Source organism: Sorex araneus, chromosome 2, assembly GCF_027595985.1.
Source record: "Sorex araneus isolate mSorAra2 chromosome 2, mSorAra2.pri, whole genome shotgun sequence".
NCBI classification, from domain to species: Eukaryota; Metazoa; Chordata; class Mammalia; order Eulipotyphla; family Soricidae; genus Sorex; species Sorex araneus.
This window is the reverse complement of record NC_073303.1, coordinates 283197043-283221995: the sequence shown is the minus strand read 5'-3', so window position 1 is coordinate 283221995 and position 24953 is coordinate 283197043. Positions and strand designations below refer to the sequence as shown.

The following is a 24953-nucleotide window of genomic DNA, read 5'->3' as shown; positions in this document are numbered from 1 at the left end:
GGCATTATGGTTTGCAATATAGATACCGAGAGGCCATCATGCTTGGTCCTCTGCCCACTTTCAGCACACATCTCCCATCCAGAGCAATCCCTTCCAGCCATTATTGCCATAATGCTCCCTTCTCTACCCTACCTGCCCTCTCCCCCAACCCTTGAGGCAGGCTTCCCACCATGGACCCATCCTCCTGGCCCTTGTTCCTACTGTCCTTTGGTTTCAGTCTCATACTATGCACAATCTCTTTGGCCCCCAAACGAGCCCTTTTGTCTCCAGATGCAAAAACCCCATGGAGAAATGAATCCGAACCTTTCTCGAGCAGCTCACTGAGGCTGCCCCGGTGGCTGGGGGCAGGCGTGGAGGTGGAGGGGGTCAGCTGGGCCCCACCAGGCCCAGTTCCCGCCAGAGGCGGTCCCAGCCTGGCAAAGAGCTGTCCCCCCCGCCGCAAGGCCTGTGTCAGGGCCCTTCACAAGCACTTCTCGTGGATGCAAGACCTATCCGTGTTTTTCTATCGGATGCCAGGCGAGCCAACCCCGGGTTCTCTACAGCACGGAGGGAAAGACGTTGCAGTGGCACAAGCGGGCAGCTCTCAGGTCAGCCTGGGCCCACTCACTGCTCACATACTGAGCATTTTCCCGCACAGAAAGAGGAAGGATGAAAGGTCTGGTCCCCAAGCGCCAGAAGCTAATGGGCTGGACCTGGAGGAAAGATGCTACGGTGGAGGGGCTCCCCCAGCAGGAGGTGAGGCCAGGGACGCTGGTGACTGTCCCCCAATCGCACCAGGGAGCCTGGTGTGGGCCATGAACCCTGCTGATGCTAAATCTGGAGTCAGAGAAATGATACTTTTAGCTTTAACCCCCACCAAGTCTGCGCCAGAGCAGTCAAAACAAGTGGGTGGGAGAACTATGGGCAAAAGCCAGGGAGAGAGCCGGAGCGACAGCAGACGCTTAGGGGCCTGTCTTGCAAGTGGCCAGGCCAGGCTCGATCCCGGGCACCCTGTTTGGTTCCCTGAGTCCCTCCGGGAGCGATCCCTGAGCACAGAGCCAGGAGTCAGCCCTGAGTACCACGAGGGACGGTTCTAAATACAAACAAAAAATGCAAAAAAAAAAAAAAATAGAACCAGGGTCAGCAGCAGAGGGACAGACAGTTCCCTCCCTGGACAACTGGAGGGTGTGGGAGGGAGGGGACCCCAGTCAGAGTTCAGGCCCGGTCCTGCCCTCTCGGTACCACCCCTGCCCGTCCCAGGATCCCAGGATTCTGAATATGCAAACAGGGTTTCCCGAGGTGCTTCTGTGGGAAGCTGCTGCGTGGCGTGAGAGAGCGGCTGGAAGCGGGTCTGACGCCAGGCCCTTGCGTGGGCACAAGCCCAGGCCCAGGGGAGCGAGAGGCTTTGGTCCCACCTGGCACACTGGAGGCAGTGGGCCGGGATCCAGAGGAGCACCCGGGCCGTGTCCCTCCTCCTATAACAGCCTGGCAGGAGCTTGCTCCCCGCCACCCCGTGGAGGAGGCCTGGACACAGCGCTGCTAGTCCTGGACGCCTGACGTGACCACCAGGGGCCCAGGGGAAAGGCTCAGGGGAGGAAAGCTGAGAGTGTCCAGGAGGGGCGGCAAGGACAGACACGCTTTCCTGGTGATGGAGCTTTCCTGGTGATGTGGAGACTTGCCCTTTGTGAAGCAATCGTGCCTCGATCCCCGGCACCCCAGGCCCCCCCAACCTCTTCCAGAGTGGACCAGCAGCAATGTGGTCTCGGGTCCTCGTCCTGAACCCAGCTGGTGGAGAAAGAAACACCAGGAAGGACCTGCAGACTTCCTGAGCACCACAGGGAAGCCCCCCACCCCCAAAAAAGTGCCCTTTCTAAAAGAAAGAGGGTTCTCCTAAGGAAGTGTCCTGCAACCCCCATCCGAGACCGGGGGGCTGCTGGAGCCACGGCGGCTGCTGTTGGGCTGGGGTGTGGAGTGGGTGGGGACAGAGCCCGAGGCACGAGCTTGGGGACAGAGCGGGAGTGACCCTCAAACGCCAGAAGAGGAAAGGATGACAGGGTCCAACCAGGACTGCAGAGAAATGTCTGAGCCCTCAAGAACTGCCCGCCCAGTGGTACCAGGCTGGAGTTTTCCCCCTGATGCCAGGGTGTCCGCCCACTCCCAGCCGGTACTGTCCACCCAGGATGGGTCTGGTGCCCGGGGCAGGTGTGTCCCCATCAACGGACAGCCTGAACTAAGAGTCAGGAGCCAGGGCTCTCGGCCACCCAGGCTTCTGCGAGGAAAACTACCACCAATTTCGCCGCATACACAGATGCATACTTTCCCCCCTTGATTTCTAAGAAGCGAAGTGTTGAGTGGAGTCCTCTCGCAAAGCAACTGAAATACATTTTATTTCCTCTTTCCACGTCTTCCCAAACTGTCTAAAACATGTTAACACTGCCTTCGTTCATTTTTTGATGAACATGTGTTCATTTTTATCAGATATAACCTTTGCATCTCTACCAAGTAGCTAGGGCTGGTAATAAATGAATCAACAAAAATAAGTGAATTAAGATTTGAATGTCGTCAGTGGCTGCCATCTTTCAGAACTCATTGGAAAACGCAGGTATGGGCAGCAATAATGGCGAACGCCAGGCTTCACGGGATAGGGCAGGAGCCAGCCCTTTCCTCCCCCCGCCCCCCCGGCCAGGGGACGCTGAGATGACACCCATGAACAGCCCCCGGCTACCTATTAAGCTCCTTAACGTTCATGATCCCAGAGACACAAACATGAATCTCAGAACCGAGCGACTCTTGGCAGAAATCTCTCCAGACCCTAATTATTAAAATTTTAGAATTCCAAGACTTCCAAGACAGTGCAGCCGCAAGACTTCATATGCTCTTCATAACCAGGAGTACAAAACAAACTGTCTAGCACTGCCTTTTCGGCAGGTCTGAGTGTTGGGGGGATAATTATCTGGATTATTCCAGATAATAAGGGTGGGGCTGGTGTCAAAATACTGAATGCAATCAAAGTAGAGAGAGAGAGTAATGTGGAAATTATCTGCCACACAGGCAGGGATAGGGTTGGGATGGGGGGATACTGGGGTTTTTGGTGGTGGAACATGTGCACTGGTGAAGGATGGGTGTTTGATCATTGTATGACTGAGACTCAAACATGAAAGCTTTGTAACTGTTCTCATGGTGATTGAATAAATAAATTTAAAAAAAAAAAGATTTGGGGGTCGAGGTCCTGACCCCCCTGGGGATGCCGGAGAAGTGATCAGGAGCCTCACCCTACCACTGCTGGGAGGACTGGCTGTTGCTGGCCACCAGCATGTCAGCAGTGACAAATGTCCTAGCACACATCGCCATGAGTATTTTTCAGATGTCTCACCCCCGAGTAAGCAGGTGTGGGGCTTTTATCTGTTTGAAGGAGATGCCTCCTGCTCCCAGCTCCCAGGGGCGAGGCTGAGAATCTGCTCACTCGGGGGCAGCCAGAGGCAGGGGAGGCCCCACAAGACCTGGTTCCCCCACCCCAACCCCCGATGCAGACGTGGCCAGGCCCTGCACCTGTGTGCACCCCCCCCCCAGCCAGTCTCCCAGGCGCACCAAGAGAACAGAGCCCCACTTTTGGCAGTCAGGGGGTTCCTTCCACCATTCATTCATGAGGTGAGCATCAAGGGGGTGCTGTGGCCCGGAGGAGGGCACAGTCCAGCTCCCTGAGAAATGAGTGGGCAACCCTGGACTAGCCCTGCAGGCTCCGACAAGCCTCAGGTCTGGGACCACCTCGGCACACACATAGCAGGTGAGAAAGCCGTGGCGGGTAGAGTGTCTATTCTTGAATAAGTGTGTGGGCCAGCCAGGCTGGAAGGGGTCGCCCTCCTTCCCGGGGTGCAATGCCGACCCTGGCTCCCTGAGAAAAGTGGGTCACCTGCAGCAAGACCCAGGCTGGTGCCTGCGTAGTTGTTTGGAAACTCCAGGAAGGGGGGGGGGGCGGGGGTGGAGGGGGACCGAGGCTGGGGACTGATTTTCTGGCTTGGCTGAATGATGCAATAAAGCACAAGAGCCCAGAACCGTCACGCCCGAGGCCGTTCAGCAACGCTGCACAGTCTCCTAGACAGAACATCGCCTGCTAGATGTCCAGAAGGAGGAGAAGCAACCAGAAGGCGGGAGGGCGAGCACAGAGGGCAGCGCATCTGCCTTGCACCAACCCAGGCTCTGTCACCACAAATGGTCCGAATCCACCAGGAGTGGCCCCTGAGCACAGAGCCAAGAGTAAGCCCTGAGTACCGCTGGGTGTGGTCCAAAGAACAAAAAGAAAGAAATTACAAGAGGGGACTATGAGGTCAAGGCAGGGGGGAACCAAAATGAGTTGCAACTTCTGGATGAACTTGTGCCTTGGGAAACCGCCTCTTCCCCAGGGCTCCCAGTCTGTGCGCATGTCCGGCAGGAAAGAGGGGCCTTTGGGAGGCGGGGTGGTGGGGTTGGCAGGCCCCCAAAAGATGCATGGATGGTCAGAAAGGAAGGGTGTGGCGCCCAGACATGAGGGTGCGAATCGTCAGCAGTGGTACCTGTGACCCTCCCACCACGCAGCATGACGGGATGCAGGGGGCATGGAGAGACTGGGCAACACGTCTGGTTGGGCAGGTCACAGTGAACCTGGAGAACAGACAAGCAGGAGAAGAACCAGACCCAAATAAACCTCTCTGAGCCTGGACCAGGTGATGGGGGCTCGGGAAGTGACAGGGGCACCTCACCTGGCTAATTTGGGAGCCCCCCTCCCATCCGCAAGCACTCTGCAGAGCCTGCAGGGGAGCCGCATGCGCCCCAGGGCCTTCCCAGCTCGCACACATGTACCACCATCACGCACCCACAAAACTGCCCGTCAGTACCCTGGTCAGTACCCCGGACAGTACCCCTGACCATGAAGCATGCAGGTAGGGGAGGCCCCGGGTGATGAGCTCTTGAGACATAATAAAATTATGATGGGATCTGAAGAAGCGACTCTGTCACTGGCCCTGACGCAGCTAAAAGCATGACTGCTGGACCCACGTTGTGGGCACGAGAATGGAGGTCTGGTAAGTCTCTAAAAAGCGCCAGCACAGGCCCAGAGAAGGCTGGGCCCCCTGTGGAGAGCGGCTATGGCAGGAACAGAGGGTCGAGATAAGGACCTGAAGGTGCGAGCCAACATTCCACGCTCTTCTCCATGGCAACCGCCAGCAATGAACTAGTTCTAGGTAGAAAGCCCCACTCGGGGGCAGCTTAGGAGAAAAACCTATGAAACCAACTTCTTAAAACTCACGCATTTTGCTCCTCCCTGTCCTGGGGGTCGGCCCGCATCTCCACCTGCGAGAGATGTGAGCTCTCGGTTCCCTCTTTCCTGCTTCATAATCTCCAAGTGAAACTGTTGCCCTTTACTCTTTTGTCTCCTCCCGAAATTCTGTGAGGGAAAGGCAACCGACCCGAAAAGCTTGGGAAAGATTCAGGACTTATTTATTTCCTCTCCTGAATTAGGATATCATAAATTAAGATATCATAAATGAGATGATCAATAATAAATAAACTGGCATTTATTGCCTTTCCTGGCAGCATCGCCTCGCTGCAGCCCGAGCCCTTGGCGACAGCGGTGGCAGGGGTCATTTCCCACGCCGCGCGGAAGCAGTGGGCTCCAGGTGCAGCTGCATGGCTGCCCCGGGGCTGGCGAGTCGTGAGCAACTCCGGGCCACGCAGGGGCTCATGGCAGGCTTTCGTCACTCCTAGACTGCCCGGCCGCTTCCCTGGTGACTGCGGTGAGTAGCGCGGGAAGTGGCAGACTCCCTTCTCGAGGCTGCCACCTCTCTTCTCCCCTCGTCACTGAAGTCACCCGCAACAACCCCAGCAGAAAGCTCCCCTCTCGCCCAGGCACTCACGCTGCATGCAGTGAGCAGGACAAGCCCCAGCACTCGACATGCGACACGCTTGACCTCTCTAACGGGACCGTGAACCTGGCCTCCCGGCTCTACCCCCGAATGCCCAAACCCCTCAGCCTGATGCACACAGCCCACCTCATCGGCTTCACCCCTGGGGTGCGCAGACTGCACCCCAACCCCCCAGAGCTCAGAAGCACCCAGGCTGCTGTCCACGGAGCTGTCTTTGCCAAGGTGCTTGTCTTTGTTTGCCATCTCTATTTGGATGGGTTCACGTCTGCTGAGGAGGGCTGGGACTCTTCTGACAGTGCTCAGATACCCAAGCGTCACTCTGTCTACCACCCAGGGTCCTACAATGGCCTTTTCTCCTGGCCAACTCCTACTTGTCTTCTAACTAGTCACTGCTTCTGGATGCCTTCCCTGATGACCCTTCGTCGAGTTCAGGGGCATTTCCCCAAACTGAACCATCATCCCCTTACTTGAAGGTCACCCCCATCAGACTATCAGCCTCATGATGGGAGTGACACTGATTTCTATGTCTTCTGAGATTAAAACGCTGGTACCCAATCTGTGATTTCTGTGACAGGATGGGAAGGATTGAACGGGAGAGGGATGGGGAGAGATGGAGAATCCAACAATTCATTAAATCCAAGCACAGACTGACCCCCTGTGAGTGGGCATGCAGTCTTGACCCAGTGGCTGGCAGAGAAACGCAAGTGCGAGCTGAGTCACTTCAATTCCCTTGGAAAGGAAAAGGGCAATGGAATCACGAAAGAGGCCATGAAGATGTTCATCTCTTTAAAAAATGGCTTCATAAAGCGCTGTCTGTACGCAAGCTGGAAAGATGCTTGCTCGAGGCTGGTGGAGAAGACGTGTGACGTGCCTTCTCCGTGAAAACCGGAGCTTCTCTCCCACACCGAAGCCCGCACTTCCGGTGTGGCCAGCGCCACCCTGCACCCTGACTGGACGGATTGGAGCCTCACTAACACGGACGCCGCACGCAAGACACTTCGCCCTCCTAAGTGCACAAGGAAATCGATTTAATTTTCATTGATTTTGGGGCCACACCGGCAGTACTCAGGGCTTACTCCTGGCTCTGTGCTCAGTCAGGGAGCACTCCTGGCGGGCTCGGGGGACCATACCGAGCGCTGGGATCCAACCTGGGTCGTGGACGTTCAAGGCAAGTGCCTTACCTGCCTCACGCCCACTCTGGCCCCCTAGAAAGTTTCCTGAACACTCACCAAGTTCAGCACTGCAGCACGTTCCTCGATTCCAGAGCACTTAATCATCTCAAGAAGAAACGAGTGTGTCCATCTCTGAGCACTCGCTCCCACAAACGCCCCAACTCAATGCCCCAGCCCTCAGCAGCCGTTGGGCCTGTTCGGGAGCTTTCACACCAATGGGAGGTGCCACGCGGGGCTTTCGTGACCAGCTTTTTCATCTGGCATCGTGTTCCCGGCTGCATCCAGGCGGCAGCCCTTGTCAACACTCTGCTCCTTTCTGCAGCCAAATAATGCTCCATAAAACTACACATTTTCTTCTGCTCACACGTTCGCTGGTGGACGGGGCATCTGGGCTGTTAGTAACAGTTCGGCTCTTGTGACTGTGCCAAGAATTCATTCAAATGGTGTGGATGGGCACAGAATTCTCTTGGGCAACACCCCTAGTCATCAAAGGCTGGGTGCCTGGGACTCCCCGCGTTTTACTTTTGAGGAAATGAGGCTGTTGACCACAGGGCTGCCCCACTAGACGCCCTCACTGGCCACGCGTGCAGACTGTGATGTCTCCGCACCCACGCCCACACTTAGCACCTCCCCAGGTCACACACCCAGTTTCAAGGTGGAGCGGGTCACTGATGACCCCAGGCTGGCACGAGGGGCCCGGTCTGTGCCAGCACCCGCCAGCGGCTCAGCTCTGTGCTCTAAAAACGCAGGATGCCTGGATGTGACTCCTGTAGGAAGCTGGGAACTGCTCAGGAGCCCACAGCCTTCCTGGCTCAGAGAAGGTAGTTCTGTGTTCAGTCTTGCGGTGTGAGGGCATGCACTGGGGTCAGTGGTTAGACACTGGTTATTACTACTTCTTTTTATGTTTAATTGAATCACTATAAGATACAGTTACAGAGCTTTCATGATCAGGTTTCAGTGTACTTCCATCCCTATATTACCCCCCATCCCTCCTGTCATGACCCCCCCTCCCCAGCCTGCCTCTATGACAGGCACTTTTCTTCTCTCCCTCTCCCTCTCCCTCTCCTCCTCCTCCTCCTTCCCTCCCTCCGTCTCTCTCTCTCTCTCTCTCTCTCTCTCTCTCTCTCTCTCTCTCTCTCTCTCTCCCTCTCTCTCTCTCTCTCTCTTCTCCCCTTTTGGGTATTATGGTTTGCAATACAGATACTGAGAGGCTTATTATTACTTCTTACTCAAACTTACTGTAGAGCTATGCAAAAGTATGAGTTGTGTTTTTCTTTTCCCTTTAAAAGATCGTTTACTATTGTTTGAAACATAACAATTCTTAAAGTTAAAAATAAAGCATTTTTAAAGTTTATTTTAATATAGCCTTAACATACAGTCTTAAGCTACACAGAGTATCCCGCCCGCACGGCAGAGCCTGGTGAGCTACCCAGGGTTTTCCTGTGGTTCTCTGGGGTGACCACCAGGTGCAACAGCAGCCTCCTCGCCCACAGGTGGGGTGCCCTGCACTGGGCCCCTTAGAGAATGTGCGATGACTCCTCAGTACAACTACAGACGCCGCAGACAGCAAGGGTGCAGCCCACCGTCGTCTAGAAACTGCTTGGCCCCGCTGGGTGGGGCGTGAAAGGTTCAGCAAAGAAGGCGGAGGCCCGGGGCTCTCAGGGATTACTCTCGAGCTCACCGGCCTAAGAGCCCTCCCTGGACACACAGGGCGAGAGCTGGGACCCCCAACCCTGAGGCACAGTGAGGATCCGGGGAGCGAGAGGGAAAGAACCGTGTTGGGACTCTGCTGGCTAAGGACCCCCACGGCGGGCGCTGGGTGAGGAGGGCAGGAGAGAGCCAGCTAGGCACCCGGGCGGTGGCGGGGCTGGCGGGAAGAAGTGCCCCGTGGATGCACACAGCTCACGGAGCACCCACATTGGGGGCAGAGGGAGGTGCTGACTGAGATCAGGCTGGAGCCTGCTGGGGCGCTGGGAGGGGCCGTAGCCTTCGCCCCCAGACTTCCAGGAAGGACAGAAGGCAAGCCCACGACAACAGGACCCCCAGGCCCCAGCCGCAGATACAAATCCACAGTCAAAGCCTGCAAGTGCTTTAAGACTCAGGCGCTCCCTCTTGGTCCTCCTCCACTCCATCCTCGGGAAGGAAGCGCTGACAGTGTTCCCAGGCCGAGGAGGCTGCAATGAAGTCCGGGGTACACGCTGTATGTGCAGGACCCCCTCCCAACCGCCCCCACCAGCATGGCTCCCTAAGCACGGCCGGGCACAGTCCTGGAGGCCCCCCCGAGCACTGCAGGGGCAAGAAGCTTCGCCTCCTCGGGTCCCAGCACCGACCCCACAAGCCCAGTGGGCTGTGTCGTCTCTTGGCATCACTCAGAACCTGTAAACCCGAGCTCTCACGCAGGCAGGCCCGGACTGGAACCTGGTGCAGTTCTGTGTTCTGTTGGGCCAGCAAGCTGCACGTTCCCTCGTCAATATTTAAAAATCAGGAACCTTTGCATTAAGAACACAGACTTGTTGCTTCACTCTGAAAAAAACCAAGGGGCTGGAGCGATAGCACAGCGGGTAGAGCGTTTGCCTTGCACGTGGCCGGCCTGGGTTCGATTCCCAGCATCCCATAGGGTCCCCTGAGCACCGCCAGGAATGATTCCTGAGTGCAGAGCCAGGAGTAACCACTGTGCATTGCCGGGTGTGACCCAGAAAACAAAAAAATAAATTAAAAAAAAAAAAAAAAAAAAAAACAGAATCAAAGCGAACAAACTGATCTGGTGACAATGGGTCAGTTTCTGTGCAAAATAAACTCAGGGTGTCGGGGACGTTTGCCGAGACCCAGGCAAGGTGGGCTGCCAGCCCACCACTTTCTTCCCTTCTCTTTCACCTCTCATTTCTACGTCTCCAGCACTTGTCTTAGTTCCTGGAGGCGTTTGCCTGAAGCTAAGCAGCCCCGGGCTACAGCCTGAATTTCTGAGTGACGGATAGCCTCTTCTTGATCCCTGCTGGAACAAGTTAGTCACTGGAGGGTCTCCCTGTCTTTTGCAAGCCTAATCAGCCATTCCTCTCACCGCACCATTTTTTATCCAACCCACCTCCACCAGATCAGATGTAGCGTGTGGGCGGGGCCCGGGGCGGAGCACCCCTGTCATCAGAGCTAGTCCTATGCAGCCCAGACCCCCAGTTCACTCCCCATCTCTCTCGCCACGTGCTGGCAAGTCCCCGAAGTCTCCTCCACACACCCTTCCCCCCACCCCAGGCCTCCAGAACTCTAAACATGATGTCGGCAGGAGAGGGAAGGCCCCCTCCCAAGGCAACGGCAAAAATTTCCTGGGAAGAAATAGCTCTGAAATTGAGAGAGTCTGGGAAGACCCTCAGAAGAAAACAGGAAAAAAACAGGAACTAAGGCCTGATAAGACCCTCATCTATCTAGAGCAACAGACCCAGAGAAGCTACTACAGAAACAAAAGGGCAGGAAAGGAATTTCAAAGAAGACCATCACCACTCCCAACCCCCTGGTAACTGCCTTAGCAACAGACTTGACCTGGGTAGATTGCCCACGTGGGGCAGGTTGGAGAAACCCTATAAAGGGCAGATTGAACAAAGGAAGGGCGCTCACATGCGGCCAGAGCCCATGTGCTATTTGTACCCGTGTAGCTAAGCACGTGCGGTGCCTGAGCACATGTGTCACCCGTATCTCCCCTCTTGAGATGTGTACTTTCATGTTTTCATGTCCGATGCTGGGATGTGTAAGGGCTCTCTCCGCCCTTGGAGAAGCCCGCGTTCTCTCTCGAGCACGTTACTCTCCACTCTCTCCCACTTTTTCCCCCACTTCCCTTCAAATAAAAACTATGTAATTTCACTGTTCATCTACTCCTGAAATTCCTTTCTGTGAGGCGAGACAAGAACCAGTAAGCCTGGGTCTGGGTGGCAGAGGCGGATCGGAGAAAGTGACCGTCTTTCTCCTCTCCGCTTCACGTGAGCCACCCGTGGGGCCCACAGACATCAAACTCTTTTCATTAGAAAAAGAGCATTTCTTCATCATCTGTCGCCTCATCATCTGCAGACCCTTCCTTGGAGGGTGGGTGGGGTATCTCCCAACAGATGGTCAGGAAGCCTGGGAACACCTCCTGGGGACTCTTGGCCAAACTGGCCAATGGTTCGATACAAGAGGCTGAGGATGTAGGGGGCCTCCAGGGCTGCATCTGGCAATGTTCAGGAGACCATATGGTGCCTGGGATGCAATATACGAGGCACATACCTGAACCTCTGTGCTCTCTGTCTGAACCCTGTAGGGGACAGTGGGCCTGTGACCGCAGCTTAAATGACATGAGCTCTAAGAAAGGGCCTACGGGGGGAGAAAGACACTCGACACTCCTCCCCCCACGGGGCTCCCTCTCCTCTCCTGCCAAACAAGATTATTACACGCCTCCACCAGAGACTATTACACGCCTCCACCACCCTCAGACACACTCTCCGGGCACACCAAGGAACTCCAACTGCAGGCGGGTATGGTGCACGCGGCGGCTCATTCACTCATTCACTGCTCGGCCAACAAGCGAGCTCTGACCTTCACAGTTCCAAGTTCCTGGGTCACCAGCTCTCAGATGGTCCCAGCACGCCGAGGGGTTCCTGCGTATACGCAGGGGGCAAACACTGGGCACTCTGCACTCCGGGGTGCGCTGTTCCTTACAGGGCCACGGGGGACCAAGCTGAGCACACTCGAGCCTCGCTCCACGTGGGCTCGGTCACAAGGCCCCGGGAGTTACTCTGACTTCCTGATCCTGAAGTCCACAGGGGCCAATTAGATAACAGAGGCAGGGATGCCCCCCAAGAGGCCAGGCGAAATAATAAATGCAAAGTCATTCCTTTTCCTAAATACGCCTTTATTCATTGACTTAAATTTGCTTCCTTACTCTTGGGGGCTGGGATAGAACCCAGGACCTAGCAAGGTGAGGCAGATGTTCAGAAGGAGGAGGAGCAATCAGAAGGCGGGAGGGCGAGCACAGAGGGCAGGGCATCTGCCTTGCACCAACCCAGGCTCCATCCTGTCACCACAAATGGTCCCTGAGTCCACCAGGAGTGGCCCCTGAGCGCAGAGCCAGGAGTGAGCACTGAGTACCTCTGGGTGTGGTCCAAAGAACAAAAAATAAGAAAGAAATCAGAAGAGGGGACTATGAGGTCAAGGTAAGGGGAACCAAAATGAGTTGCAACTTCTGGATGAACTTGTGCCTTGGGAAAACGCCTCTTCCCCAGGACTCCCTGTCTGTGCGCATGTTCAGGCAGGATACCCCCGGCCCCGGCTTGCTTCCTTTTTTAATATGTTTGTTCGGAGGTCAGACCTGGTGGTGCTCAGGGCTTATTCCTGGGTTCTGCTCAGGGATCGTTCCTGGCAGAGCTCCGGGAACTATGTTTGACAATGAGTGACTGAATTGGTCACATGCAAGGGACGGGCCTTCAACCCCAGTACTACCTTGCTGGCCCTACTTCCTCTTTTTAGTGACAGGAATCTCTCTCTCTCCTCTCTCTCTCTCTCTCTCTCTCTCTCTCTCTCTCTCTCTCTCTCTCTCTCTCTCTCTCTCTCTCTCTCTCTCTCTCTCTCCCTCTCCCCCTCCCCCACCCCCTCCCCCTCCCCCTCTCTCCCTCTCCCTCTCCCTCTCCCTCTCTCTCTCTCTCTCTCTCTCTCTCTCTCTCTCTCTCTCTCTCTCTCTCTCTCTCTCTTTTTCTTTTTTGGGTCACACCCAGCAATACTCAGGGGTCACTCCTGACTCGGCACTCAGGAATTACTCCTGGCCTTGCTCGGGGGACCATAGAGGATGCCGGGGATTGAATCCTGATCGGCCACGTGCAAGGCACACGCCCTACCCGCTGTGCTATCACTCTGGCTCCATGAATATCTCAAAGACAATGACATCTGGGGAGACAGGGTCCCCAAATCAAAGTGCAGCAGAGGGCGAGGCTAAAATTATGCCCAGAGGAACACTGTTGTGAGATTCCCTGTGGTATCGCACAGGGGATGCATCAAAACTGACTGAGCCCCCCTCCCCGCCCCATGCAAGCGTCCTACATGCTCCTGGAGGCTTTGGGGAAGCGGCAGCCCCAAAGAGCCGATCAGAGACTTCTCTAGGCTCAGCAGCACGCGTTTCACTGAAAGAAGATGCAGCAGGAAGAGAGAAGATGCCCACTTTTATTCAAGTCCAGTTGAAAAAAACCTGATGGTCCCATCACCCCCATTCCTGGAGCAGAGGGCCCAGGGCTGGAGGCTGTTTCACCGAGTCGCCTGTGGAAAGGCGTCCTGGCCGCCTGGAGCCGCCCCGCAGCCTGATTGAAATTCCCTCCTCGTGGAGCCGGTCTCACTTAACGCAGCCCCTTCCACACACTGTTTGTCACGGCAAGTCCCCCTTGTACACACGCCGCCGTGATTCAACTATGCCACCGCGCTCGCTCTCCCCGAGATGCTGCTTCACAGATAAAGCCCTTCCGCTGCCTCGACTGCAAATGAGCTCCGCTCGGGGAGATGGTTCTGTTGGCCAAAATAAACAAGTTCACAGGGACTGGAGATATAGTTCAAGCAAGCAGGCGGCGGCAGAGTGTCAACCCTGGTTCAATACCTGGCACCAGATACAGTCCCCGGAGCCCCACCAGGACATGATCCTTGAGCACAGAGCCAGAAATAAACCCTGGACACAGATGGGCAGAGTCCCCCCCTCCCACACCCCAAACAGCAAAAAAAACCAAAAAACAACAAAAGTTGTGAAACAAGCTACGGTAATAAGGAGCTAGCGTGGTCCTCGGAGCCATGACTCAGGGCACCTGCCCGTGATGCCCCCACCTCACCTGCAACCCCCCACCCCCCCAGAGGGGCAGCCTCAGGAGATGGTCTCACCAACCGGGCCGCGAGCCCATAGAAGATGGAGCCCCTCGGTTCTGCCCAGCACTCAGCCGGCCTGCACAGGGGCTGGTGACGTGCGTCGCCCACTGGCACCCAGAGCTGAGGCTGTCCTACAACCCCTCTCTGGATGCTCCATCCACACAGAAAACCCACAGCACTCCCCTCCCGAGACGTGTCATGGGGAAACGGAGCTTGGGATGCTGGCGGCAGAGCAATGAGCTGAGAGTGCCACGGGTGTGAAGGTGCACTCGGAGGGCCGGGGAGAGAGCACCACGGTCAGGCACTTGCCGGGCACACTGCTGACCCAGGTGCCATCCCCGACACCCCATCCGGTCCCCCAAGCCCCGGATCACTGAGCACAGAGGCAGGAGTCAGCCCTGAGCACCGCTGGTTGTGGCCTGATCCCAAACCCCCTCACCACCACCGCTGGAAAGACGAACATGGGGAAATCCCCTAGAAATGAAACGGGGTCTTGAGAGTGCGAGGGAACGCACACACAAGTGGAAAGGAGCAGAGGACAGGCCCACCACGCCCGCGTCTCCCCTGAGGGGAGGTGGGGCCTCTAGGAGGTCTACGGGGAGGCTGAGCCTCCCGCCCAGACACATGCCTGCAGTCCCCTCCTCTCTCTGGGCCTGTTCCCAAACGCGCCCGTTTGCTGTTGGGGTAGGGGATTTGCTTCTGAGAGGTCAGTGTGGGCTACACGGGTCCTGGCCCCCACGGTGACACCCGAGGGAAACTGAAGGATGGGTTGGTGGCTTTGGCGTCTGGGGCCTTGACCCGCGGCTTCCGCGCCATCTCCTCGCCCTCACGCCTTCTGCCGCCTGCTCCTCGCAGCACCCTGCTAAGTCTCACGCCCGCCAGGAGCCCGGTGGAAGTCTGAGAGCAGCGGGCGTCCCCGTGGGCCGGGGAAGAAGGCGGTGAGAGCAGTTCCGTCGAGGGCACTGGTGATGTCATGACCCCAGCAAAGGCCCTGGAAGGGGCCGCTTACACGCTGGTCTGGAGACGCCGGAGGCAGCCTCGGCTCAGCGAGCTCTTTCCGGTGCCGCCAAACACCCCCCAGAGCCTGTCAGCGCTCGGAGCCTGGTCCCAGCTGCCCGGTCCGGCTCCTTCTGCACCCCTTCCCTCTCTCTCTCCCTCTCCCTCTCTCTCTCTCCCACCTCTCTCTCCCTCACTCTCTCTCTCCCCCCTCCCTCCCTCCCTCCCTCTCTCCCTCTCCCTCTCCCCCTCCCTCCCTCTCTCTTCCTCCCTCCCTCTCTCCCTCCCTCCCTCTCTCCCTCCCTCCCTCTCTCTCTCCCTCACTCTCTCTCTCCCCCTCCCTCCCTCCCTCTCTCTCTCTCCCCCTCTCTCTCTACCTCTCTCTCCCTCCCTCTCTCTCCCTCTCTCTCTCCCTCTCTCCCTCCCTCTCTCTCCCTCCTCCCTCCCTCTCTCTCTCCCCCTCCCTCCCTCTCTCTCTCCCTCCCTCTCTCTCCCTCCCTCCCTTATTTTCTCTCTCCCCCCCTCCCTCCCTCTCTCCCTCTCTCTCCCTCTCTCTCTCCCCCCTCTCTCCCTCCCTCCCTCTCTCCCTCCCTCCCTCTCTCTCTCCCCCTCCCTCCCTCTCTCTCTCCCTCTCTCTCTCTCTCTCTCTCTCTCCCCCTCTCTCCCTCCCCCTCTCTCTCTCTCTCCCTCCCTAGATTCTCTCTCTGTGTCTGATTTTGTGAAGTGGACAATGACAGGTCCAACTTTGATTTAAAAAAAAAAAAAGCGCAGAGTTGGAGTGATAGCACAGCGGGGAGGGCGTTTGCCTTGCATGCAGCTAACCCGGGTTCAATTCCCAGCATCCCATATGGTCCCCCAAGCACCACCAGGAGTAACTCCTGAGTGCAGAGCCAGGAGTAACCCCTGAGCATCGCTGGGTGTGACCCAAAAAGCAAAAATAAATAAATAAAGGGTCCTTGGCTTGAAGTGCAAGGCGGTAAGTTCAACCCGAGTGCCGCCCACACTTGCTGAGGCAGCCCTGATGCCCCTATATTAGGGTTTCCCCAGGGACAGTTGGAAGATAGAGGGACACAGGGAGCACCTGGGCCCCAGGACAAATGTCAGCCAGGGTCTTACTTAACCCTCAGTGCCTCCGAGGAGACACTGATCAGCCATGGTTTGGGCGCTGCCATGAGAAAATTCTTTTAATTTTCAAATGTATCTATTGATTTCTTTTTGATTTCTGGGCCACACTTGGCTGTATCAGGGCTTACTCCTGGTTCTGCGCTCACGGGTCCACGGAGGGTGCTAGGGATCGAACCCAGGTCCACCATGTGCAAGGCAAGCACCGTACCCTCTGTACTAGCACTCTAGCACCTGAGTTGGGTTTTTTTTTTTAATTTTTAATAACCTCCTCTGTAAGGCCCGACATACCACTTCTAAATTCTGAGCTTAATACTAACAATCAAAACACTCGGGTCTCCACAAAAAACATGCCGGCCTCCCTCAGAACAGGCGGTATCTCTGCACCTCCCCACGCCACGCGTGCCCGTCCCACTCTCATCGCAGAGAGCTGGCGCCCCGCCCGCCCCAGGCGGCGGGACACAGAGGAGCAACCTCCCCACGCTCCAGCCCCAGACCGCCACATACCTGTACACGGGCTGCATCTCCCTTGCTATGCCGATGACCGCACCTGGCAGGAAGTTGTCAAACTCCTCAAACAATTCCCGGATGTTGGTCTTGTACTGGAGGTCAAGGTCCAGCTGAATGATCCGTAGGATCTCTGGAGGGAGAGAGAAAAAAGAACAATAATGTGGGGCTTACTGAGAAATAGGCCAGCAGGGAGGGCGTCTGCCTCGCACATGATCGACACGGATTCCATCCTCAGCATCCCATAGGGTCCCCTGAGCACCGCCAGGACTGATCCCTGAGTGCAGAGCCAGGAGTAAGTCCTGAGCATCACCAGGTATGCCCCCCCCCCCACAAAAAAGAAATAAACAAAAGGCAACAATGTGAGGGAGACCAACGTGGTGGGAGGTTCAGTGGTTTCTTGTGGTCCTGAGGTCCTGAGTGATGCTTGTGAACCAGAAACAAAGACTTTTCCCCCACCAGCCATCAACCCCCCCACACCCCTTCCCCCCCAATACCACCTGGAGTCCTCATAAAAAAAATGATTCCCTCCCTCTGGTCTACTACTGGGGTCCCGGGACAGATGCCCGACCTAAGACAGAGCATGCAGGGCTTCTGCCGGGACCTGGCGGGTTCATGGCCCCCTGGAGAAGCTTTTGCACAGTTGCGGTCAGGACCTGATGGGCTGGGATGTGGCGCCCAGAGAAAGTGCTGGCAGGCTTCAGAGACAGGAATGTTTGCGACCCACCCCAGGAGCAAACGGTGAGAGACCTGCGAAGGGGCAAAGGCAACCTGCCCGGCCCGGAGATGCGGAGGCCGGGGAGCGAAGGAGAGGATGGAACCGCCATAGGGCAGCAGGGCTGGTACCAGACCCGGGGAAGAGGCTCCGGGCCCAGTGGGTGCCCCCAGCCCGCCACCCACTCCCGAGCCGGGGCAGGAACTCGGGGGAGAGAACACGGTCCCAGCAGCTGACACGGGCCCGTGGTAAGTGTGTGTCGTGAGAATGGAGACCTGAGCGGCCACAGGATGGATACGGGAGACCTCCATGGGCCAACGGGAACGAGGAAACTGCTCCACATTGTCAGCTCAAGACAGACCAGCCAGTCTTTTTCTTTTTCTTTTTTTTTTTGCTTTTTGGGTCACACCCCGTGATGCACAGGGGTCACTCCTGGCTCTGCACTCAGGAATTACTCCTGGAGGTGCTCAGAGGACCATATGGGATGCTGAGAATCGAACCCGGGTCGGCCGCATGCAAGGCAAACGCCCTCCCCGCTGTGCTATCGTTCCAGCCCCAAGACAGACCAGTCTTAAAAGCAAATGCGTGGACCGGAGCAATGGTACGGCAAGGAGGGCTCTTGCCTTGCATTTGGCCAACCCAGATTCCATCCCCGACACCCCATATGGTTCCCTGAGCACCGCCGGTTGTGATTCCTGAGCTCAGGGCTGGGAGGAAGCCCTGAGCACAACCAGGCAAGGCCAAAAACAAACAAGCAAAAAGAAAGTGTGTTTCCATCCTCTAAACAACCCCCCCTTGCCCCGCCCCCAGCTGCCTTCACTTCCCAGAGCCAGGCCTGGGGACTGAGCTTGGGGTCTGACGTGACACGGCAGCAACCAGGGCCGGGAGCCTGGTGCACCCCCACTGCCCCGTCAAACACCCCGGCGGCTACGGGAGGGGCCTCTCCCTGCCCTCACCCCGACACCCGGGTGTAACTCATCCTCTCGGGGGTGTGCTGAGGGACAGAAACAGGAGCTGGAGTTCCTCAGCAGGAGGAAGCGTGCCTGTGTTAGCAAAAGTTCACAGATCGGGGCGGATGCACCTGCGCCAAGCTGGCATGCTGCTGGGGGGAGTTCCACAAGGTGGTGCTGGCTGACCCGCCCTCCCGAGGGCGTCCAGGGCACTGCCGGCCTCCCTGCCTCAGGGGCTGGCTGCTGGGGCTCTGGCCATGGTCGCCAGCGGCCTCAGGACCATCCTTTGGCAAGAGATCAGAAAGAAGGCTGCTGGGGGGCTATTTCAAAAGGCGGAAACACCGCTTCCTCTCGGGAACAGAAGGCGGGTGCCCCCCGAAACAGGACTGACCAAGGCTTGACCTCCAGCCAGGCGGCACTGCAGCAGGTCGACAGGAGAAGCGAGTCTGGCCTTCGTTCTGGTTTGAGGCATATTTGAACTTGGGCCCCAGTGCGAGAGGAAGAGCTGTGCTTCCGTCCTCACGTTCCCGGCCCCGCTCCGGGTTCAGACCAACGAGGCGGCACCGCGGGATGCTAGCAAGCTGGGAAGGCCATGCCTCACAGGGCAAGCGTCCAGGTGCAGCTTCCCAAGGCTCCCAGGCCTCGTGGCCACCCCCCACCCTGGTCCTGGACAGCGTGAGGAGGCTGAATGGGGATTATTCCAAGGTTCAGGACACCCCTTCCCTGCCCGCGGTGGTGTCTGAGGCCCAGAGCACGGAGCCTGGTTGAGTTCTCGGCACGAAAGCAGCACAGAAAACCACATGCACCGTCTCCGAACCCCAAACCCACATTTCCCAGCGGCAACAGCAACTCCTCGTCAGCCTCCAATTAAAGCAGCCACAAGCGTGTCATCTGACCCCGGATGGAATTACAGCCCCGGGTGAGTAATGCAGGGGACCCACAGACCGACCAGGCGGGGCCAACCTCCCTTCCTCTCGCCCCTCTCCTCCCATCTCCAGGAACGGATTGTTTCTCTTTCCCTTATTGCGATTTTCTTGCCTTTATCGTTGGCTTTCAAGGCTACAGCATTCCCAGACTCGGTCTCCCAGTGGACCTGTGTCGGAAACGGTCACCACCCGCCACCGCCAACATGCCCGTCGCCAACCCAGCACCAGGGAAGAGCTGCCGGGCACAGCTTCCCACACACAGAACAGCACACGCCCAACCCGACCAGGAAACCGTGCGAGGACGGGCCGGGCCAGAGAGACCCACCCGGGAGCCCCAGGGGACCAACCACAGGCGTCTCGGCAGGGCAGGCTCCCCCCGTGACGGCACGCGCTCAGTTTCTATCCTCTGAAGGCCTCGGCGCTTCTAAGAAATAAATATTTATAACATACCCCAGGGCTCCTGCCTCAGAGCAAAGGCCCCCGTGCTCCCGCGCAGGGGTGAAGGTGCGGCCACGCAAGGTCGAGGGCCAGAGCAGCAGCGGGCAGGAGCAGGCTGGGCCCTGGGCCCTGGCAAGAAGCAGCGGCTGCCACCTGCTCTCACCCTGAGCACTTTCTTTTTCTTTTTTTTTTTAATATATATATTTTTCATTTTTTACTGAATCACCGTGAGAGAGTTACAAAGCTTTCAGGCTTGAGTTACAGTCATACAATGATCAAACGCCCATCCCTCCACCGGTGTACATTTTCCAACTCTAATGTCCCCAGTATACCCCTCCCCCCCAGTTTCCCCCCCTCCCCCTGCCTCTATAGCAGACAGTTTCCCCCATACTCTCTCTCTACTTTTGGGCATCATGGTTTGCAATACAGATACTGAGAGGCCATCATGTTTGGTCCTTTGTCTACTTTCAGCACATATCTCCCAACCCGACTGATCCCTCCAACCATCATTGACTCAGTGATCCCTTCTCTGTCCCAGCAGCCTTCTCCCCCAGCTCATGAGGCAGGCTTCCAACTATGGGGCAATTTTCCTGGCCCTTGTGTTTACTGCCCTTGGGTGTCAGTCTCATATTTGACAAAGTTGGCAGCACCTCTAGCTCGCAGGAGCCAAAGGGCAAAGGGTAGAGGGGAGACCGTCCCTAGAGGGGGACACTAATGTCCACCCTGGCATCTCCTGTGAGGCCCTCAGGCTCACCATCCTGACCACAGACCCAGGCCCCAGGCTGGAACTGGCCGGGGGTTTGCACTATGTAGGGATTTGGGGTGACTTTCCAACTGGGCTTTCTCATCTTCCTCAAACATCCCAAGCACAGAGGGCCCAGCTTCTGGAGGGCTGACGAGCTCTGGGAATAGCTGAGAGGAAAAGCACTGTGGAATCTGCCAAGGGGCCCAGCCTTGGGTAGAATCCCGGGGTCCCTCTGGCCCGGTCAGTCAGACCTTCCCTGCTCAGTCAGGCCCGGGTTGGGGGCTGCACACAGACCAGGAACCTCCAGCCTGCTTCGACCCCATCTCCTCCTTGTCAGAGGAGCGCCTGGGACTTGGGGGGTCCTTGGAGTCTGGAACCGTGTCCAAGATAACCCAAGGAGGAAGCACCGCGTCCTAGAGCAGTCGCAGTTCTGATTCTGCACCGTCAGCGTCTGGGCCCTGTGGGGTTTCTGAAGACCCTTTCACAACCCCGCGATTCTCGGCAGCACGGAGACAGTCCAGCGGGTACGGGCTGCAGCCCTGCACGTAGCTGACCGAGTTTGACCTCCAGTTCTGCGTATGGCCCCGACAACATCGGCAAGAGTGATCCCAGAGCACAGAGCTGAAAGCGACCTCCGAGCATCACTGGGTACAACCCCCAAACCCTCCATAAAAGAAGAAAAGTACCACAGCCCAGGTGAAAGCAGCAGCCAGAGGTCCAGATCACCCTGGGATGGTTGTTGGAACCTCTATGATGGAGAAAGTTCCCACCATGACCCACTGCCCATAACATCCTCCACTGCTCCCGAAGAACGAGAGACCCTGTGGAGGGAGACACAGTCACGGAACAGAGAGCCAAGGAAGAAGCCATGAGAACTGAAAGGACATCGTATTGATTTATTGACTTTTAGTTGGGTTTTTTTTTTCTTTCTTTTGGGTCACACCCGGCGATGCACAGGGGTTACTCCTGGCTCTGCACCCAGGAATTACTCCTGGTGGTGCTCAGGGGACCATATGGGATGCTGGGAATCGAACCCGGGTCGGCCCCATGCAAGGCAAACGCCCTACCCGCTGTGCTATTGATCCAGCCCCGGATTTATTGACCTTTAGAGTGGGGGGTCATACCTTCCCCACTCAATGCTCAGGGTCACTCCTGGTGGTGCTCAGGGACCATGTGGTGCCAGTGATGGACCTTGGGTCTCTCACGTGCAGAGCATGTGCTCAGCCCACTGAGCTCTCTGGCCCTGCACGGTTTTGAATGGTTTACGGCCAATGAGTCAATACGTCACACTCACGTCAGCCTCCAAAGGCTCCATATTTTGTACCGTGATTTCTCCGTGAGGCTCACAGAGCAGACAGCACACAGCAGACCCGGGCCAGAATTCACACCTGGATTTCTCCTGTTGGCCTCTGGAGTCTGCTCTTCACCCAGTGCCCTGCCTCCTGGACGGCCCGCCACGGCAGGCAGACTCTGGGGACAGGGACGGGACAGGGGAAGAGGGGAACATGGGGCTCACAGAGCTGATCTGGGTTTTCCACATGAATATCCTGCACCCAGCTCTGCAGTAGGGGGGCGAGGAGAGGAAACGGGGCTTCTTGGAGTGAGTTATACCCGCTGTGAGCCGCTCTGGGAGTGTCAGCGGCAGGGGAGTGCCCCTGGGGCCATAGATTCACGGCCAGTGTCAGTTTCCTGCATTACTAAAGAACAAATTCTCCCTTGGAGCCTTCCTCTACTCTAAGCACAGGAAACGCATCGTGTTAGCTGTGGACTTGCTGTAACACTGGCTCCATGCCAGGGCGCTGGAGCGCACGGCTGCTCGGGCCCCGCGGTGCTTGGCGACCTCCCGGGCTGTACCTGGAGAGGCCCATGGGCCCGTCCGGTGCGAGGGATCGAACCGAGATCCACAGCATTCGAGGTCTGCCTCTTAATCTCTAGCACGAGATCTGTCTGTGACGTGCCGGCCTCCCTCACCCCTTTTATTTTGCAGTGCCGGGGATCGAACCCAGGGCCCCACACATGCCACGCGAGAGCTCTCCCACAGGGCTGCAGCCCCAGCCCCAAATTTTCTTCGAAACCACTAGATCCTGTTTGGGAGCGGAAACAAAATAAATCAGCATGGAAAGGCGTTCCTGGCTTTTTGGCCTCAGCAACGGTGTGGGATGTGTCTCCTCGCTCACCCCCACACCTTCAGGGCCTCAGGAGGGCACAGACAAAGGACACTCAACACCCAGGCTCGGTTCCTTTCCACTGCCAGGATGAAACAGTTTTGTCCTCCCTCCTGCTCAAAGCTGGGGCAGTGGGGCTTTCGGACGCCAAGAGCCTGACGCTCCTCTTCCCTTCCCTCACCGGGGCACCTGTGACCCGCAGGGCCTCACCCCAGCAGGGCACCCCGTGGTTAGCACCTTTCTCTGGGACTCCCCAAGACTTTACTTACTGCCCTGGGCGCAGGCCTGCATTTCTATTTTTTTTTAATTAAATTTTTTTTTTAATTTTTAAATGAATCACTGTGAGGTAGTTACAGACTTACAAACTTTAATGTTTATGTTTCAGTCATACAATGATCGAGTACCCATCCCTCCACCAGTGCCCACTCTCCACCACCAGTGGTCCCAGTATCCCTCCCACCATCCCCACTGCCCTCATTCCCTTTTGCTCTCTCTCTCCTTTGGGCTGTTGTGGTTTGCAATAGAGGTATTGAGTGGCCATCATGTTTGGTCTCTAAGTCTACTTTCAGCTCGCATTCTCCCATCCCGAGCGGGCCCTCCCAGCACCCTTTACTTGGTGGTCCCTTCTCTATCTGAGCTGCCTTTTCCCCCAGCATGTGAGGCCGGCTTCCAAACCGTGGAGCAATCCTCCTGGTACTCATCTCTACTATTCTTGGGTGTAAGTCTCCCATTCTGTTACTCCATATTCCACAAATGAGTACAATCGTTCTATGTCTCTCCCTCTCTGACTCATTTCACGTAACATGATATTCTCCATGTTGATCCACTTATATGCAAATTTCATGTCTTCATCCTTTCTAACAGCTGCATAGTATTCCATTGTGTAGATGTACCAAAGTTTCTTTAACCAGACATCTGTTCTCGGGCAGGCCCACATTTCTACCCATCCACAGGCTGTTCACCCTGGCAGCAGCTACAGAGCCATCCCCGGGGCAGGTGTGGATTTGGGGAAATGGTGTCCACTGCGCTGCCTAAATGGGTGTGGTTCAGGCCTCCAAGTCCCTCGTGCTGGAACTCTGGGGACTCCTGTTTCCGATCTCGCCCGCCCTCTCTTTGTAGCATCTGTCTGTTGCCTCCCTCTCTTCAGGGGGTCGGCACACCCAGCAGTGCTCGGGGGTCATAGCCAGCGACATTCAGGCCACCCAGGGGACCGTGTGGTTCTGGGAGTTGAAGCAGGCTTCTAAACGCAAAGCTGTCATTCAAACCTCCGCATAATCTCCCCAAAATCACGCACGCCCTCTCTGCTGGCCTGCGGCTCCAGGCCACACTTAAGGAATCTGTGTGGACTCATGCCCATCCCTGCCCGCCTCTGGGCCCGGAAGCCCGTCACTCCATCCACAGTGGCCCCGAGTCTTCAGTTTACCAAGATAACTGTGATGACGCCAGAATCGCTATTTTCACAGTACAGAGCAAGGTTCAAAGCACACTCCCAGCTCCTACGACTTTGCCCCGTGTCCTAGCTCTGAGCCCTGGCTGCAGACCTGGGGGGCAGGTGCCTCTGTGAGAGCTATGCTGGCTCAAATGGGACCGAAAATGGGAAGTCACAAAGGTCTGGATGCACATGAGACCGCAGCCAGGTCATCCAAGGACAGCCTGGTCCTTTGGGATATTCTCAGGGGTCCAGGCTCTGCTCCTGCTTCTCCACTTTGGTTTCTATCCTCAAGGTCAACTCCTGGTGTAAAACAGCCAGTGGAGTTCCAGCCAATGTGGCTGCATTTCAGGCAACAGAAAAGATGAAGGGAGAAAGTCATCAGCCCCAGGCCCTCTCCCACCTAGCAATTAATTTGAGATTGCGGGGGCGGGGATGTGCAGAGGAGGAGGTGCAATGATATGGAGCCCTTTTTTTTTTCATTAAATCTCTTTATTAAGACATTTAAATGGTGCATGGGTATAATGTTTGCAAATTATTCAATAACTGTCGTGGTTATATAGTACAACTTAAAAATGTGGGGAAAAAAACAAAGGGAAGTCTACCTTTGCAAAAGAATAATTTAGTATAAAAATTCTAAGACATTTTCCCCTCATACTTCTTTTTTTTTATGTTATGTTTTTTTTTTAATTTATTCTTTTATTGAATCACCATGTGGAAAGTTACAAAGCTTTCAGGTTTAAGTCTCAGTTATACAATGCTCGAACACCCATCCCTTCACCAATGCATATATTCCACCACCAAGAGTCACAGTATACCTCCCCCCAACCCCCCCACCTCCCCAGCCCCCCACCCTGCCTGTGTAACAGATAAATTTCACTTTACTTTGATTACATTCAATATTTCAACAAAAAAACTCACTATTATTGTTTGGAGTTTCTCCCCCCTAAAGTCGGACCTGCTGAGAAGGAAGCATTTGATAATTTGTTTTCCATTGCTGAGAATGAAGAGATATGAGGTCAAGCGGCCGCACGGTTTTGGATTTCTGTATTTT

General features: G+C 56.3%; 1 protein-coding gene across 1 annotated transcript in view; it reads right to left on the bottom strand.

Moving 5' to 3' along the window:
* Positions 1-24953, bottom strand: part of XXYLT1 (xyloside xylosyltransferase 1) — an 89976-nt gene that overhangs the window by 24659 nt on the left and 40364 nt on the right. Inside the window, exon 3 of the mRNA XM_004603240.2 lies at positions 16532-16664. Within this exon, the coding sequence (XP_004603297.1) occupies positions 16532-16664 (133 nt within the window). The remainder of the gene's footprint in view (positions 1-16531; positions 16665-24953) is intronic.